The sequence below is a fragment of the Girardinichthys multiradiatus genome, chromosome 2, assembly GCF_021462225.1.
Source record: "Girardinichthys multiradiatus isolate DD_20200921_A chromosome 2, DD_fGirMul_XY1, whole genome shotgun sequence".
NCBI classification, from domain to species: Eukaryota; Metazoa; Chordata; class Actinopteri; order Cyprinodontiformes; family Goodeidae; genus Girardinichthys; species Girardinichthys multiradiatus.
In genome coordinates, this window is record NC_061795.1 from 49,006,840 (window position 1) to 49,026,147 (window position 19,308).

Genomic DNA, 19,308 nt, shown 5'->3' on the forward strand with positions numbered 1-19,308 from the left:
TTCTGGTATTCTCTTCCTTCTGTTCATGAAGAAGTGATTTATTTGTGCGTTTAAATGTTTGCACCTTCAACTTCATTCATTTTGAATGGAGAGTGGTGCGTGGCATGCGTGGCCCACGCCTAGTCCCAAAAATTCGGAGGTTCATGACCAGGCGGCGCGACAGTGCGTGGAGCCTGGATGGCGCCATTGAGTCACTTTTGGCACGCACCCTTGTGCCCTGTTCTGCTCCTTTAAGACGGATTTCCACTACAGAAATCTTTTACAGGAACCAGGGTTGTTTTCTGGGGCCATTATTGCTCGTCTGTGTTTCCACTGCATTTATCAGGCTAAAATAAATGAACTGGGTAGAAATTTACCCCAGAAAAAGGCTTTGGTTGGGGAGGAATATGTTTTTATTCACCAGGAATGCTATGCAGTTTTTATTGATATTAACAAATGGTTTGTTTATAGTCCTATACTTATTTTTATTTAAACAGTGTAGTAGCCTTCTTTTAGTAAGCTGAGTGCAGCAACATGTGGGGGAGGGGGTGACTTTCTGTGGCTGCTCATGAACAGAGCTTTAAACTGTAGCAATAGTTTGCACCAGTAATCGTTTCATTGCATGTATGTTGATATTAAAAAGTAGATATGGTTGCAATGAGGACAACAGGTTTAAAAACAGCTGTTTTACACACAGGAGCTGGAAGATGTTATGGACATTGAAGATGACTCCCCCCCTTTGCACTACTGGCATTCTCCAATGTTCTTCCTACACTTTAGCTTCCCTGCAATAAACCTCAGGGAGCTGAGGCCTTTGCAGTAATGTTCCATGACTCAGGCTTATGCTTCAGGGCTGCTGTGGCTCGTAAACCCTTTTCTTGCAAATAGGTTTAGGTAGAGCAACGGCAAAAAGCAGGACAGATGATGGCGTTGCTCATATGTTCTGCCTCATCATATTATCTCTGGTTTACACAGGTTTTTGCATCCCACATCACTGGTCTGTCTATCTCATATAGGTCTGATTGACCTTCTTTACAGGTCAGCATCCTCTGAACACCAAACTAGAGTGTTTAAATAGCCCACTGGCTTGGAAGGCTGGATGGATCTTGAATGAAACGCAAACAGAAGCCCTGATAGAGTAACCCCCCCTCGCTTGATCTCCCTCTCCATGTGAAGAGAAGCACCCTGAACACGAGAGGAGGAACGAATCAAACAAATTTATTACCATGTGGCCAAAAAGGTCAGAGTGTGACAAAAGCCTCCTGTTGTGAGAAGAATTGCTGTGGAGTGGCCCCTCCATGCAGGGTCTGCGTGACTACCTCAACATTAGACATGGGTCAGGCTGGGAGGAAACAAACAAACGAGCTGGAACTGGTCCGAGAACAAAAACCTTCTTCTTTCTCACTGGAATGTGACATTTTCTTAATGAAAACCAGTTTGGTTGTATTTCCCAATTTGATAATCATTTTCTCGAAAATGTATTTTTCTAGTTGGGACACCATGTAATTATTAATTAGAAATGCAGTAATAGATTGAAACTCCTTAAAGATTAAATGCATCTGTGCTAAAAGGTTTACATATGTTTATTATAAATCTTTAGCTTTAACTTATCTGTCAATAGTTAATAATTGTAGATTGTAGATTCTTGATGTTTTAAATCATTGACCTGCCGATGCAGATATGTGCTGATTGTGATTGCTCTTTAAGAGCTTTAAGAAGATAAGATAGAAGATAAGAACAAAACTAGAAAAAGGGTTAAAGGAAAGAATCTGATTAAAGAGGAATATTAGCACAGCTAGCATTACTAAAACAGCAGGGGCCATGTGTATATTTCAGAGAATGTACAGGGGTTGGACAATGAAAGTGAAACACCTGTCATTTTAGTGTGGGAGGTTTCATGGCTAAATTGGACCAGCCTGGTAACCAGTCTTCATTGATTGCACATTGCACCAGTAAGAGCAGAGTGCGAAGGTTCAATTACCAGGGTAAGAGCACAGTTTTGCTCAAAATATTGAAATGCACACAACATTATGGGTGACATACCAGAGTTCAAAAGAGGACAAATTGTTGGTGCACGTCTTGCTGGCGCATCTGTGACCAAGACAGCAAGTCTTTGTGATGTATCAAGAGCCACGGTATCCAGGGTAATGTCAGCAAACCACCAAGAAGGACGAACCACATCCAACAGGATTAACTGTGGACGCAAGAGGAAGCTGTCTGAAAGGGATGTTCAGGTGCTAACCCGGATTGTATCCAAAAAACATAAAACCACGGCTGCCCAAATCACGGCAGAATTAAATGTGCACCTCAACTCTCCTGTTTCCACCAGAACTGTCTGTCAGGAGCTCCACAGGGTCAATATACACGGCCGGGCTGCTATAGCCAAACCTTTGGTCACTCATGCCAATGCCAAACGTCGGTTTCAATGGTGCAAGGAGCGCAAATCTTGGGCTGTGGACAATGTGAAACATGTATTGTTCTCTGATGAGTCCACCTTTACTGTTTTCCCCACATCCAGGAGAGTTACGGTGTGGAGAAGCCCCAAAGAAGCGTACCACCCAGACTGTTGCATGACCAGAGTGAAGCATTGGGGGTGGATCAGTGATGGTTTGGGCTGCCATATCATGGCATTCCCTTGGCCCAATACTTGTGCTAGATGGGCGCGTCACTGCCAAGGACTACCGAACCATTCTTGAGAACCATGTGCATCCAATGGTTCAAACATTGTATCCTGAAGGTGGTGCCGTGTATCAGGATGACAATGCACCGATACACACAGCAAGACTGGTGAAAGATTGGTTTGATGAACATGAAAGTGAAGTTGAACATCTCCCATGGCCTGCACAGTCACCAGATCTAAATATTATTGAGCCACTTTGGGGTGTTTTGGAGGAGCGAGTCAGGAAACGTTTTCCTCCACCAGTATCACGTAGTGACCTGGCCACTATCCTGCAAGAAGAATGGCTTAAAATCCCTCTGACCACTGTGCAGGACTTGTATATGTCATTCCCAAGACGAATTGATGCTGTATTGGCCGCAAAAGGAGGCCCTACACCATACTAATAAATTAATGTGGCCTAAAACCAGGTGTTTCAGTTTCATTGTCCAACCCCTGTAGGTCCTTTACTTTAACTCTGAGATTTCTGAAACATTATGTAATATCCAAAATGTTCTATATGTGAGGTTGCTTAAACAAATAAAAGAGGGCTGTGTGAAACGGCATTTTGCTTCTCACACACATTAAAATGTAACCTTTGAAAAAACAGAGATGGTTATTATTGAATGTAAGCTTCATTAAACAGAAAAACAAACGGCATCAATTATTTTTTGTATATTTGTAATCAGCATTAAGGTTACATGACTCTGAATTAATTTAGTTAGCCATATGGGTTTATGTTTGCAACATCAAATATCCTAGTGAAGGTATGTCATTGGCAGTATGTGAGCAATACTCGTGGGGAAAAGAAATCTGGACTAAAAACTTTCCGGAATCCCGGATTGGGCTACCCTGGTCTCTCCGTTTACACTCTAAAAATACCACGGTGCTGCTTTGTGATATTGAACCTGGGTGATGACACACAGCTGGCAGATGTTCCATCACTTTCCCCAAACTTTCATCAGACTTGATGTTCTTTTAACAGACTGTCACAAATGGAAATCTTTACATGCTCTGTATTTTAACAGGGTTAACTCATGTTTCAGCACCCAGACTAAGGGGAGGGTTAGTGCACACATTTACATGATTGAATTGAATTTACTTTTTTTTTTATCAAGACACTTGAGGTTCTATATAAGTAAACTGAATTAAACTGACTTTTTTTTATAATTTAATGTTACCAAGTATGAACCAGAGGACTCAATGGAAAAACCTTCCTCATTTCAAAAAAGGTCAGTAGTTAGAATTTATGACATTTCCGTAAACCTTTTGATAAACTGGCAAAATAGGTGTTAAATTTATATAATTAAATAATAAAACAATAATTAATTAAATAAATATGCAAAAACAATACAAAAGGGTGATAAATTCAGACTTTTGATTGCAGGATGTCACTGAAATAAATTTTTAAGAAGCTAAATGCTATGCTTAATTTTAGCTTAGTGAGCTGGCAGGCCAATTATTTCACCAGAAGTTGGAAGGATTGAGACTAGACTGGGAGGATAGTGATACAACATGGATCAACACGGAGAGCCAGCTTCCAGGCGGCTTTAGTAAACTTTATGCTAGATTCCAAGGATTCCTCAGCGTTTTCATCTGGTGCAGCAGTCATACAGATCCCATTTAATTCCAGTATAAAACACATTATGACCTCTATAAATTGCATAAAACAGAAATAAGGAATTAATGTTCTAAGGAAATGAATCAAGTTTCTAAATGCATGCTGGTCCACTCCCTGTTATAACTAATTCTATACTTAATAACATAACATTTCTGATGTTTAATGTTTTTTCTTCTTCCGGCTGGTTTTGGCAGGAATGATGGTGTCGATGTAGCCTGTACTGTTTAACTGGTTTAACTGGACCCAAAATAAATCTGTCTGCTTGTTGATCATTCTTAGTTGTTGTATCTTACAGGATGATATATGGTTAGTATTTTAAAAAATCAGATCTGTCCTTTTCAGTCTAGTCTGGTTCCTTAAGCAAAGCGCCTTCGTGCCTTTTCTGTTGCCATATTATCAGGAAACCTGTGCCGTGTTCTTGGTTCAGGGGGTTCCTGCAGTAACCACCGCTGCAGAAGAAATGTAAATGAAAACACAAAAAAAAAAAACACAAAAACATTAGCACACAAGCACTCATTGTGACGTCTTTCACACCTAAAAGCAAACCAGCCTTCTCTGACTGAGACATGATGACCGTTCCTCTGTGGGAAGGCTTAGCTTATTTCAGTGAACATAACTTCTCTGTTTCTTTTGTCTGGTCATGCATCTTCTTCTCCCTGATTGTTCATCTGAGATTCATGGAGTCAGATTCATTAAGTCACGAAGTTTGTAAAATCCTGATGAGTTGATGATTGGTCCTTGGCTTTCAGTCTTTTTTCTAATATCCGGCCTGGCCTGTGTTTTCTCCGGTTTGTTGGTTGCTGCATCAAATCAATCTTCAGTCTTTTAGTTATTAGTTCTGTCTTTTTTACCTTTATTTAATACTGCATTCGTGTCATAATTAAAACGGGCTTCACTGACAAAGGGTTTGCCTCTCTCTAGATTATTCCTTATCTTAAAAGTTGAGGTTGATTTTAATGGAATTGGCTGGGATCTGTTTTAAGGAATTATCTGAAAGCACACTTGAAAAATCTCAAATTTGTTTTTCATTGACAACATAGAAACTTCTCTTTCTTGAATAAATAGTGCTTCATTAGTAAATTACCCTTTATTTGAACATCCCAAGCTTTTGGAAACATATCACCCAAAAATGTTTTCTACCTTCAGTTTCTGCCGTCATTGTGACAAGCAGAGCAAGAAAGACCGACTGAATGAAATCCAGACGTTGTGGAAGGATTGATGGTTGCAACCTTGAAGTAGAGCTTCAAGAAAAAGTAATGGGAGGTAAAAAAAAAAACTTTTTTACTGACTTCCCTTGTTACAGGCCACATGATCTTTCTACTTTCCTGGGAATTGGTGTAAAGGCTGGTGGTTTGGGGGAGGAATCTGCTCCTGGCTGGAAAAGACTTGCAGTCCTCAGAGAGGTCCTTCTTGCAGCCAGTTCTGCTTAGAAACCGAGCCGGGCCATCAGCAGAGATTTAGCTTTCCTCACCAGCTGGCCTCTTTCCTAGTATCGGAGTAGGAGTTGTTAATGATGATGATGAACATCCACATGGAATAATGATTTGCCATAGATTTAAGAGAGCAATCTGAAATACCAGCTGTGGGTTATAATGTAAATGTTTCTCATTCCTCTGCTGAGTGAGGTAAAAAAGTCACATTGCCTAACCATTAACCACAACCTGTCAGGTGCTGCTTGGATCTGCGACATATGAGCAGAAGAAAGTCCGGTAAGGGAAAAGTGTGCATGGCAGCTCATAGTTCCAGGTTGTAGGAGCTGTTGGCTTCTGACAACCTCACATTGGCTATTCTGAGCTTTGCTGCCAGGAGAATCTGGTGTGGTTTTTAAGCAGCATTAATGCATTTAACTTCAGTGGCTCCACAGCAGTGTGTGATGGAAAACGAAATGAACTTCAATCCAAAAACGCTTTGAGATGTCGTAGAACCATTAAGCCTCTTATGAGAGCATCCTGGATTGGAATAAAGATCTCACTTGACAAATAGGCTGAAGAAAATGAAAGGCATGTCTGAGGGATGAAGTCGCCTTCATCGTTCTCACCAGAGAAAGTGGAGAAACCCAATTACTTGTGTTCTGACGTGCACGGCAGTTTCATCATCTCCCTGCTGATTGTTACAGTGCTATTTCTGGCTTCCTGCAGGCTGGTAGCATTTACTGCATTCAATCCATCATAGTAGGGGCAATTTCCACAATTTCTAGTATTTCACAGAATTTTATGATTTGATGAATGCTGCAAGTCTCTGCTTCGAAGCCAATCCGATATGTTTTGTGGTACACTGCACCAGTCCATTAAATATCCAATTCTCTCCAGTTCAATGTATTGATTCCATAGAAGACAATACTATGTGATGCCATATGATGAATTACGGTAAATCAATGAAAATTTTATTTTTTAATTGATATGAGACTACCTTAAATTACTGCAAAGCTTTATTAAGCACAGGGGGCCTTGTATTATAATTCCAGTACAATGAGTCCATGGTTCAAAACTGTGATGCAGCAGATGTGCTAATCAGCTTGTCAGTAACTGTCAGGAAACTGTTATTTCTAGATCAAAAATGAAAAGTAAGGTAACCTTTTAAAGAGAGTTTTATTTAACTGCTTAAAAATGGGAAAAATGTAAAATTTTCTTAAGTTCGCCAAATGAAAGTAAAGAAAATTTAAAAATCTGATCACAGTTGTTTTATCATTTCTTGCAATGAAGGGGACATATGCTTTTAAATCCTTCCTTTTCATACTTCAACACTGAATTATTCAGTTATGTTCTATGTAAATGCTTTGGTCTGAATACCTTGATCTTGTAGCTCCACAGGCTCCTCTTTTACCTGTTCCGAGGTGCGTCTGAGAGCAACTTGTTTTGGTACTGTCTCTTTAAATGCCGTTGAGTCACTTCAAACAGCAAAAGCAGCAAAATCAAGGCAAAACTCTTTATGTAATAATATAAGCACCAACATCAGCATAAGGCACGATGCTACTGCAATCAGAACAATGACCAGGACGTCACATCAACACAATCAATTCATGTCTAAAATAAAGTTTGTCATTTCAGCGTTATTGGCAGCTCACCGCTTTGCTTCTATTGTTTCCATAGACAGAAGGAACTGAGCCCTTAATAAGATGAAGGCTTTCAGCAAATTCTTCTTGATACTGGAGGAGGTTGATGAAGAACTCGTCCTTGAAGTGGGGAAATGGGAATTTCCCCACTGATGTGGGAACATTTCCATGAAAAATAACATTTAACCAGGCACTTTGAAGAGGTTCTGGTACTGGGGGACGATGTAATGAATGGTGTGGGTTAATAAACCCAACAACTGAACCAACCTTTTCCTCTTTCAGTGTAGGCATACTTGATTTTGGACAATAAAATCACAGCGAGAAATAAATATTGCGGATGCGTGAAATTCATCTGCCGGAATGACTGTGACATAGCAGTTGGAAAAACGCAACAGATGATAGAAAAAACTGAACGGACTGAAAAATTTGTCCCAAACAGAATATAAAGATATCCCTGCAACACATGGAGAGACTGAATTCAACTTTTCTGCCATAAGTCTTTTCTGTAATTTAGTTTTCTTATTCTGAATTAATTGTTTTCCTACGTAATAAAAATGTGATGTACTGCATGAGGTGCAGCCCCCCTTCCACCTTTTCTCAACCTATTTGTCTTTGAGCTAATTATGTGTGTAAATTGTGACTACCACAGGGAGATTACAACCTTGTACGCACCATTTGTTATCACTTGTCATGTGTCATTTGTCAAACTTGCAATTACAACACCTCCTCTCTGATTTTGCAAAGGGGGGCTCATTAGGCAAATTGTCGCCATCATTTTCTGAAAGAAAAGCATCATAGGCGTGCTGCTCTGTCAGAGACCCTGTAAGGGAAGAGAAAACATCGGGAAAAGGCTTTACCATCTCTGTAAGGACTCCTGGAGAGACACAGACCTTCCTCTGCCTCCTTCCCTGACCCCTGCTGGTGATCCCAGCAGCCATTGACTCAAACAGCTTGTGGCTGATGAAGCAGCATTGGGTTAGGTCACGCAGGCTCATCCCTGACAAAAGGGGCAGTCAAATTGTTCCTTTTAGTGAGTGCTGGTGCCTAGAGAAAGAAACCTAGCCTACACATTTGTTGTTCTTAATTACCTTTAAACATGAACATATCTAATGCTTTGCCCTTCTGGCCCTGATCCTGGCAGCAGGAACAAACAAGTCGCCCGAGGCATCGCCTTTCTAAAAAACAGTCCCCTTTCTCCCTTAATGTGTGGATGTGTAACAGTCAGTTTGGAGCTGTTCTCTAGTTCTAAAAGCTACAGCACCAGGAGCTCTGGTTCAGCTGACTATGCTACTCAATCAAACTAAGGATGTATTATACTTGGAGCAGAGGTGATGTCACACTGTGTGTGGGACAGGAGTCACTGTAAAAAATAGTTTTGCTAATAGTTTAAAGCAGACTAAAATAATTACACAGCTAACATTTTAAGCTTGCTTTAGCATCTTATTAAAGTGATAAGTGTTTGTTAGCATGTGTACCCCCTAGAGAATTGAGATTCCAACTTTACCACTGAGTTTTACAAAAGGCTGTCAAAATTTTTTAATTTAAATCCATAACAAAACTTTAAATTGCAAATTGATAAAATAGTAATAACTCCAATTAGCCTTTCTGTTATCTGATAAACGTTTATCTTCATCTCCCTGCTGACTGTTACAGAATGTGTTTTATTATTTGTAGCTGTTCTATGCACTTTATACTCTGTGTCTGATGTTTTATTGAAATGATGAAGATTGTAAAGCGGTCCGGCAGTGAGTCAGTGTATAAATGTTTTTCTCTAACTTCTGTTTTTCTCTTTGCAGCCGTGCAATCAAGACCAATCAGGACCTGCTTCCAGAGACCCCCTGGATAAACATCTTTTACGATGACTTCTGGGGAACCTTACTCACACACAGTGGTAGCCATAAGTCTTACCGACCCCTCTGCACCCTCTCCTTCCGCCTGAACTATGCTGTGGGTGGGCTGGAGCCTTGGGGTTACCACTTAGTCAATGTGGCCCTCCACGGCGCTGTGACTGTCCTGTTTACCTCTCTGGCTCGTCTGCTGCTTGGAGGAGGACTGTGGAGCCTACTGGCTGGCCTGCTGTTTGCATCTCATCCCATCCACACTGAGGCAGTGGCGGGCGTAGTCGGACGGGCCGACGAAGGTGCCGCCGTGTTCTTTTTGCTGTCCTTGCTGTGTTATATACATCACTGTAGGCTGCGGGGGCACGCTGGGTCCTTGCGGCTTGCAGCATGGCTCCTGAGCAGCTTGGCCTGCGCTGCTTGCAGCATGCTGTGGAAGGAGCTGGGAGTGACCGTTCTGGCTGTATCAGCAATGTACGACGTCTGTGTTTTCCACAGGCTTAAACTGCGACAGATCATTATGCTTCTTTACAAGGTAAACTGTTTGCTCTTGCACCAAAACTAAAGCAAGTAGTATCAATAATGACAGACGGATGTGTTTGCAGTGTCATTGCTCATGCATGTTGTTTGCTTTGTTAAACAGCTTAAACTGAAAAACATTTCTTACTGTATGAACAGCTGTGACAATCAGGGCGGACTGTTGTGGCCTGCAGTTGATGCAGCACATATTATACAAAGAAAGCAAACCAAACTGAACAAGCAAAACAGCAGTGGTATTTTACAGCTATGTGAACTCTGCAATGGCTTCTGATGACTAATATGAGATGAATATCTTTTTGACTGGCAATATAACTGTGATATCATAACAGACTCTTCTAAATATGTGTAACGTTGCTCAGCACACAAAATAAATCTCTTTATTAGGTAGTGTCCACAAATCTAGAGCCAGCCCCATTTTGTACCGTGATCCATACGGGGAAGACCGTTGTTTAACCTTTGTAGTGGTCATAAACACACGTAACTCTCCAGGCTTTCTAAGACATTTCTGAATCATTTTCTCTGAAAATTAACTACTTCTTTAAGTTTCACCCAGTTGTTGCCACAATGCAGGCACCAGCATCCTTCTAAAAGTCATGTCTTCAAGAAGTCACACCACATTCTAGACTCGCAGAAGAAGAAAATAAAACATTAACATTGGGACAGACATCCAGATAAACAGCTTTTCATAATAAAAGCATAGCAAGATCCTAAAAATACTCATATCTTCATGTTTTTGGACATCATCTGGGGGATAACGGGTGGAGCCAGCCGACATGGACAGAAAAATGATCGTTTTCTGTATTGAGCTGTGTTGATAATTACCATGATACAATTTCAATTAAAACGTTTAGTTGCTGAGACAGTTTCTGTTTCAATCCAAACGTACAGAAACATGTGATGTACAGAAACTTACAGGTAAACTAAACAGTGAATTCCCCTAAAATTACAGGACTTTATGGATTAAGAGACAGTTTCTCAACTACCAAAGTATCGATGTACAAACCCCAATGTCAGTACTGTTTGAAAGTGCAAATATGTTTGAGCACCTGCAGAAAATACTGCAAATCAAGTTCCCACTACTGATTGCAATCTCTTCTCCATCCATTAAAAATCGTTAAATAATGGTGGTCTCACCTACAGCCTGTTAGTCTACATGTATTGTCTGTCTGTTATTGAATTTTAAAGCCTGCCTTTATCTTTCTTATTGACATTTTCTGTTTCTCGATTAATTATTGAGATTCTTTCATTGCCCAGAACCAGGCATGCGACTTGGGTTTCAGACTCTGACTCAACTCACACTTAAGTCACAAGAATGAAAAACCTCAGACTCGACTTAGACTGGCTTGGACTTGGCCCTCAATAATTTGACTTGGACTTGGAAAATATTGACTTCTAGACATCCCCGCCAGCACCACTTATGTGTAAAGACATGGAAATGGCATTTTCAAAATAGCTGTTAAATGTGTAAGGTCAGATCTGTGGTGTTTGTATGCACTATAACAAACATTTATAAAAGAGGAGAATGATTCTTAATATGCCTCAGTATTCACAGTGGACTTGATATGTGATGTGGCAGCGCTGTGCTACTATATATGTGTTTGTGTGGCTTCATGTTCAACAAAAGAAAAAGAAAAGAAAATGTTTTTCTGGACAAATAACTGAAATAACAAAATGTGATGGCCATTTTATAACTGCTTGTTGCTGAAGCACCCAGTCTGTTCAGAAGACCTTTTAACCATAAGCACCTGTCAGGAGCATTTTCCATTTTCTGTCTGTTTATTGGGCCATCCACAATTTCCCCCATCGTAACAAATCCAACAAGATGGCTGCACAAACAAGACAAAACTGCTCTAAATCAGCCAGTGGGAACATGAACCAGTGCTACTAGAAGGATGGTTAGGGCTAAGAACAGAAGCAAATACAGCTAAAATGCCTGGAAAACATGTAATTGTAATAATTTTGCCAAATATTGTGATTAGGATTAACCATAATTTCCTTCTTTGTTTTCCTTTATTACATTTCCCACCACTCTCTGTGAGTTTTCTTATTTCAGCTGCCACAAAAATATACATTCAGTGTCTGCATGAATTTGCATGAATGGCACTTGTGATATAATATCCCAACAAACACTGCGCACATAGATATTGCGATGTCGATTGTGATTTGAAATATTGTGCAGTTCAGGAAGCAAAGAAAGGAGGAAAAAGCTGAGGAGAGTACGTTTTGTTTAATAGCATAACTATCCTGTTCCTGTTGGTGCTCAGTGTGTTACAGGCTCTGCGTCCTGTCCCCTCATCATCTAAGCTTTATCCAACTCCTGCCCACTGGAGTAAAGCCCGTCTGCTGCAACTGGAAGACAAGACCCCTATGGCTTGTCAGGCATGGTCAGACAGTAAGAAAGCAGGGCCAACAGGCTGAAGAAAATGATGGCTCAAGGCTGACAGTTGTTCATGTTTTTGATTGAAAGTCCAGACACCCTGCTGATCCTGTTGGCTTAGGACAGAAAGGGACTGGGTGACAGAAGGAGTTGTTGGCCAAGCAGACTAATTCTTAGTGGGCTCCATATCTTTAATAAGATTAAACATTTTATGGCTGCAGTTTTACATTTAAACATATTTCTGGAAATAAGCCTAAAATCTGCATATATCTCTTCACATGTCTGATAGTGGAAGTAATGAGTTTCACCAAAGACAACGTTTTGTTCATTCTGATTTTTTTCAAACCTTTTTCTGCATTCCCTGCTGTTGTTGTTTCAGGTAGAGCTTTGGTCTTTAGGATATGATAAAGGGCCATCCCGTTGACGATGTATCAACTCTTAATGTTCCTCCTGTCTGTCTGATGGTAAAATAAAGACCTACCCATATATTTACATTTCCTAAACATAAATGTGCTTCTAGGAAATGTTTTCAACACATTGAACCCACCATCACTACGTATCTCCGTCTTTGATATGTTTTAGTCTACAGCTAGCACTACTAAATTAAAGCCGGAGGTGCGCTGGGTGGCTCAGTTGGTAAAACTGGCGTACCGTTTACAGATGCAGTTGTCCTCGGTTCGATTCCCAGTCCCAGGCCATTTGCTGCATGTCTCCTTCTCTCCTCACCCTCTTTGCTGTCAATGTACTGTTTCATAAAGATAGTGACAAAAGAATAAAATTAATAAACAAACTAACGCCACATGCTGATTAGCTCCTGTCTAACTGTACCTTCATCAGAATAAGGAACAGGCTATATGGAATTAAAATGTTACAGGTTATTTTGTTGTGTTTATATCAATGATGACAGAAGTGATGTTACAAAATAATTAAAAATGGATTTCTCTTTTTTTAATCACATTTTGGTAAAGTAACTGGAACTCAAGTGATCCAAACTCTCCCTGGAGAGTCCACACTCCCAACCATCCTGTTAAGGTTTTCTGTGTTTGCAAATATCCTTAATTTGAGTTTATTGGTATTAGTCCAGGATAACGTATTATTATCACATTGGCTATTTTCCCCTTGTTGATGCCAAACAATATAATATTATCCAGTATTCTTGGAACTTGATGCTATATTTCTCTAATCCTAATTTCTGTCACTTTTGTCTATATTCGCACTCTTGTGGTGCTACAATTAGACAAGGATTGCTAACTGTCCAACCCTTTCTGTGTAAAATAATTTCATGGATGTTTATCAAAAACTTAAAAGTGCAGTAATTCATATCTTTAAAGTCATTACATGGTAAGACAGTTTGATCTGCTATAACCGAAGCATCAACAATGTCCCCCAAGACTAGATCTCAAATTTAAGGGTGCATGAAATTAAACTAAATCAGACTGCCTCAGTGTTTTATTCAAAGATAAAACAGGAATTATGCCTATTAGATTGTAGTAGCAAACACTGTAGCTCAAATGGAGCTCACTTAAAGAGGTTGTGTTGTGTTAAAGTGACAGATGACACGCTGTGTGGATATTTTTAGTCATTTGAAGAATGTCTAACGTTTATGGGAGAAGGTAGTAAAACAGCAAATGTTTCTAAAATTAAAATGCCAGGCATGCCCAGTTTAGTTTCCTCTAACCTGGAACTTAAGCTGATAAGCGTCTGTCATTTAGTCTCAGCCCAGACAACCGGTCCAGCACAGAAACATTTCTTTGTTTGTCTGTAAACGATAGATATGTTCTGATCATGTGTGTGTTTCTAAACCAAGTGTGTGGCTCATAATCCTTCACTGTAGCACATACAGAGATCATCTTCATGTCTGTGTGAGGCCAGGTAGTCATTTTAATTGATGTTGGATGAAGAGGAGCTGCTCTTCAGGGCAAGGGCCTGAGTTAGAATTTACTTCTAAAAGGTGTGATTGCAGTTCACATAAATATTTGTGTCCATTTAGCTTAGAAAGGAGATTTTTCAGCTCAGATAGTATTTATCCATGCTCTGTGGTAAGGTGTAAAAGCATGAAACACAAACTGCCACCCTCTCTTTGATTTTGTCCACGTTTGACTACATTAAACTAATCTCAATGCTGGACTTTAGAGGGAGGTTTCTTGTATATCTGGCAAGCTTTAATGGGCCAGCGCTGAGTTTTATCACTGAGCTCTCCACTTAGTCCAAACCATTTTACATTTAACACTGGAAGTAGAGAATGGGGCCTGCTTATCTGATTGTGGCACCAAGTCAATTACAGTAGTTTTATATCCTCTGCAAATCTCCCTTTGTGTCATTACGGCTTCTGTGTGCTGGTAAGAATGCAGGCAGTCGAGGGTGAGAGCTATACTGTAATTCCTTTGGTTCATAACTCATTCATTAAGGTTCTGGCTGCAGGCTCTGCTTTTATGTATGAAGCTGGAGGTAATGCATGATGTTATCTTGTCTTATATGTTAAATTGGCATAACTAACCTTAGAAATGGAAAAGTAACATTTAAAATGTGTTGAAATATGGAGAAACATTCATTAAGAATTGATGGAAATAAAGAAAATACATTACATATTTCTTATTTCTATAAGAATACACTTTAACACTTGTCCAAATAAAATCTGTTTATCAGATTGACGTTGCTCCATTTATTCATTGGAAATTATTCATACCCCTGGTAGATTTAGTTTTTAAGTGATCTTTTATTAATTTGAACAATATAGTTCATCTGACTGGTAGTAATATTTTATTCTGGCCCAGCCAGAGTCCAAACTAAAATCTGCTTGAGGGGTTAGGGTTATTAGCTAAAGATTAGGGTGATAGCAAGGGGGCCTTCCAACCTCAGAGACTCGGAGCTCATGACAGATGAATCTTCAAAATACCAGAGAAAACATGCAAAACCCTTTCAGAGATTATAGCAAGATTTTTGCTGTAATGCCAATTAAGATTTTTCCATAAATCATGGAGGACGGTGTAAATTGTTTTAGACAGGCAGTTGCAAAGCACTGTTTAGATGGAGTACTTGGTTGGCAATGATGATCCAATGGCCTGCTTGCCAATAGAAGGCATGGCCATTTTGATGGACTTTCACTGTCCTTTATGTGCAAACCTGATATAGATCTTAGTAACCAAGCTTATCTAAATTAAGTTGTAGTTCCATTTTAATAATCTAAAATAAGCTTATTCTTTTAGGAAACCACCAACTACCTTCTGCAGTCATTGGTTTGTATGTTCAGGATTGAGTCCAGCAGCTTTTACAGTGCTGATTGCTGGTTCCAGTGCACGGCTTTCAGTTTTACAGCGTCTTCTAATTAGCTCTTTCCATGTTACATGCTGTCTTGAATGGTGGAAAAACGAGTGCTATGATATTGTTTACTCAGACTGACCTTTCTAATTCTGATACTCCCCAGTTGCTTTGCACATTTTTAAAGCCTTTGTGGCCAAGTGTTGCTTCGTACTGAGCCAGTGAGTTGATAGCATTCAAATGTGATATAGCAGGTATATATGCGTGCATGCCATAATCACGTTTAATATGGAAAAACGTGCTTTTTATGAGACTGTTTCCTGCACGGCATAGGTTATTAGGCTCATTTTCAATCCAAGACAGTGAAACTCAGTTAGAGCTCCTAATTTAGCTCAGGAACAAATGCTATCAGACAGCGTTTACCAGATAGCATAATGCAGTAAATTGTTTGCTCGTAGAACTCTGTGCTGCGTCTTTGTTTACTAGTAAAATAAATGTTTTAAGACTTAAAAATTGCTCTGAATGTAAGTGTTGTAAGGAAAACAATTCCTGTTGGGCATATTATTCTTTGTAAACATCTTCAGGACAACTCCCCTCTGTGCATTATCTCATATTTCTCTGTAGTTGAGCATCCGCTGTTCCTTCGTTTCACGTGTCTTGTCCACATTGTCTAGAAAACAAATGTGTTTTTTATTTCTGGAGCATTCAACATCAGTCCCTGCGGGGCTGAAACGTCTAACACGACATGAGAAGAATCTTTTGACAACACTACGGTGAAACCTAATGCATCAAACTGTAAACTGGATAAAGCAGATTTGTCTTGCTGATGTCATGTCAGCACCTTGCATCCATCATTACCTCCAAAGCACAAAGGCTTCAATAGAAACTCTAAATATTCTTCTGCATTTGTTTTTTCCCATGCAACATTTAAGAGCACAGCAGAAAAATAAAAAACTGGGATGAGACCCAGCTGGCCCTTAGTGAATGTCAAACTTTATCTTTCCTCACCTCCTGTTTTCTGTTCGCACTTCTCCTGTTAGTTCAAGGTCACTGCTCAGGGTATGTGTGTGTTTGATTGTGTGTTTGTGACGCAGCTGATGGAGTTTGCTTGGGCTGAGAACTCAGGTGTTTTGGAGCCGATCATGCCAGAGGTTGGAACTTAGGAATGCCTGAGAGTCTCGGATCTAATTGAGGTTTAGATGTTAAGTGGGAAGTCCCTACGAACACATGTTTGTATCCCATGCAACATGCATGTGTGTGAACTATAAAGCCTGCATGTAAAATGTGTCTCTCATAAAAACCCTTGCTGTTCTTTAGACGAGGTAGAAGGAAACCCAACCCGGGCTATACATTTTACCTGGGGCTCCACAGATGCTCCTCCATGGTCTAATGGTTCCTGTCACTCCGTGATAGATTGAGCCTGGTGGGCTCAGCTAGTGCCCCCTGCTCTCACCCACCTGCTTCTCTCATGGGGATGCTGACTGCTCCCTCTGGTTAGTGCAGGGACATTTGCTGGAGGACCCCTGCATAATCTAAATCTCCTAAAACAGCGATCTGCTAACTGAACTGAAATGGTGGACGTTTTGGTAACTGCATTAAATGAGTGACTTGTCATTCATGGCATTATTATATGAGGTTCAATGGTGAGAAGCAAAGACCCAGGAAGATCTAACATACCTGGAAGAATAAGCCATCTTTTTCAAGACATTTAAAGCCCTCTGGAAGTGAACTGCAAGGGCGCAATATCTTTCCTATGTGAGGTGCTAGAGAGCTCAGAGGGAATAGGGAGAGGGGTATCCAAGGCTTTAATTCAAAGAGACTGTTCAGGTGTTTAGCACATCTAGAAGATAAAAACATGGGCAGGCTCACAGATGCATCTTAGTGCACAGCTTTGCGCCATCGATCCATTGTAGTCAAATGAGCACGAGGCAGGGGGCACCAGGTTGCTGGTCAGATTTGCATCATGATTTGGGAAATTAATGAATTGATCAGGAAATGAAGTCTCATTTAACTGACATTTATTCAGATGAACTACCCCACTCAAACATAATATAAAAGTAATTAGAAGTATTATGCTCATCTGATTCTTAGTGAGAGAAACATCTCCAGGAGGTTCAATAAGAAAGTTTTAGATTTTCAAATTACAAGCTGGTGAGGTCAGACTGACTGTTTTCAGGTTATTTTCTCATGCAGTACTATCTGCAGCGTGTTCAGCTTATCGTCACAATAAAAACAACCCTTAACAATGGCTACATTCTGACATTTGATCCCTCGACCGCGGGAGGGGAAAGATATCAACGGAAAATTAAGAGCTAGACTATTTTACAAATAAAAAAAATTAATCAGCAAGTTTTCTTTATGGTGTTTGCATGGACATAAAAAAGCATTTAATGTATATGTACAGTCTATGCAAGGGAAGGTGTGCACACATACTTGATATCTGCTAAGAGGAGCAGAAAGGAGGATTCTCCCTGACCAGCACTAGCTTCGTCTCCAGAGAAAATGGGCATCAAGTCAGCTGGAACGCCCCTGGAGTTGTGGGTTAGTCCAGATAAAACAAACACCAGCTACAAATCAGAGTATGAGCAGTTGAGCTTTGGTTTTACAGCAAAAAAGTAGATGACTCTTTAAGGAGCCTCTTAAGTCTATATGGAGACCACATCCGAAACATCTGGTTAATCTTTCTCCTCGAACTACTCCCACAGACAATACTGGTTCAGAAAACTCATACATCCCTGTGTTTCAGAGAAACCTGGCTTTTATTTCTAGAAAAATAATTTAAGTTCATTTTAGTTTTGCTGTTTATTGGTCTTTAATTAAAAACCTTCAAGGTTCTGATAATCTGGTAAAAGCAAATAAGTATGTTTTATTTCAAAATAGCTAAATGTAATAAATCAGAGTAGGCTTCAGGTGCGAACCTCACTTTGATTGACAAACCACAACTTTATGGATTTAAACTATTTACATGGTGGTCAGATCTCTCACAGGTTCGTTGTTAAAGAGCGTGTTGCTAACGGGAAAATGTGTTTTTGATATTTGGTGACTATTAATATCAGTTGCGGTGTGTTATACAACATATAACCAAGGATCTGGTGGAGAGAGCACTTAGCCCATGATATACCCCGTTAATTCATGTTGAGGTAAAAAGTAGGACAAGTGTAGCCACAGAGATAGAAAGTGACGTGGGCTGGGTTCACTTGAGCGTATGGTTCATCTGGCCTGACTGAAGCTGACAGGCATCTTTGTGGTAACAGCCAGCCTCTCTGCATCCTGTCTGAGGATAAAAACTGAGAGCAGAACTGAAAAAAGGCCTTTAGAAAAGAATGCAGGTTGGTATAGAGATGGTGCCAGAAGGGTTGAAATATATTCACCTTATTCCCAGCTTTACTTTTCTCAGAAATATTCTTTTTGTTCTTTTATTCAGCTTGTCTGGAAGTCAGCCGAGGTATTGGTGTGTAATGCGAGGCTTTAGAGAAATATTCTGCAGCATTAGTCTCCCAGTGATTCACACTGACACATCACTGTCAATAATGGACTTCCCTCTAATTTGAACAGTTCAGGTGCCTTTTTTGTGCTCTCAAATTATATTTTACATTTGACCAACTGATAGTTTACACTACTGACACAATTTGGCCTTTGTTTTCATCTCTACTTATGCCTGTTATATGGCCCTGTGTTATTTGACACTTCCAGTTAACATATTAATAATAAAAACTTTTTTTTTTTGTTTATGTCTAATTTCCAATCTCAGGTTCTATAAAAATATTTTCACAAAGTAACCTTTAATTATGAAATGGGCAACACAGAACAGTTCCTGTTACATTTCATCTTCGTGCAGAGAAAAGGCTATATTTAACATCCACTCAGCATTGCTTCTGCTCATCTGCCCTCCTTCGGTCCCCCAGTTAGTGTTTTTGTGGTTCGTCTTCTGGCTAACTGATGATTTTCAGGGTGTAGCTACTGCCACTGCTCTCTTCAGTCTGATGG

At 40.0% G+C, this 19,308-nt stretch overlaps 1 protein-coding gene across 2 annotated transcripts in view; it reads left to right on the forward strand.

The window, feature by feature from the left end:
* Positions 1 to 19,308, forward strand: part of tmtc2b (transmembrane O-mannosyltransferase targeting cadherins 2b) — a 107,881-nt gene that overhangs the window by 44,338 nt on the left and 44,235 nt on the right. For both annotated transcript variants that reach the window (XM_047345716.1, XM_047345725.1), the window contains exon 3: positions 9,105 to 9,681. In XM_047345716.1, the coding sequence (XP_047201672.1) occupies positions 9,105 to 9,681 (577 nt within the window). The remainder of the gene's footprint in view (positions 1 to 9,104; positions 9,682 to 19,308) is intronic.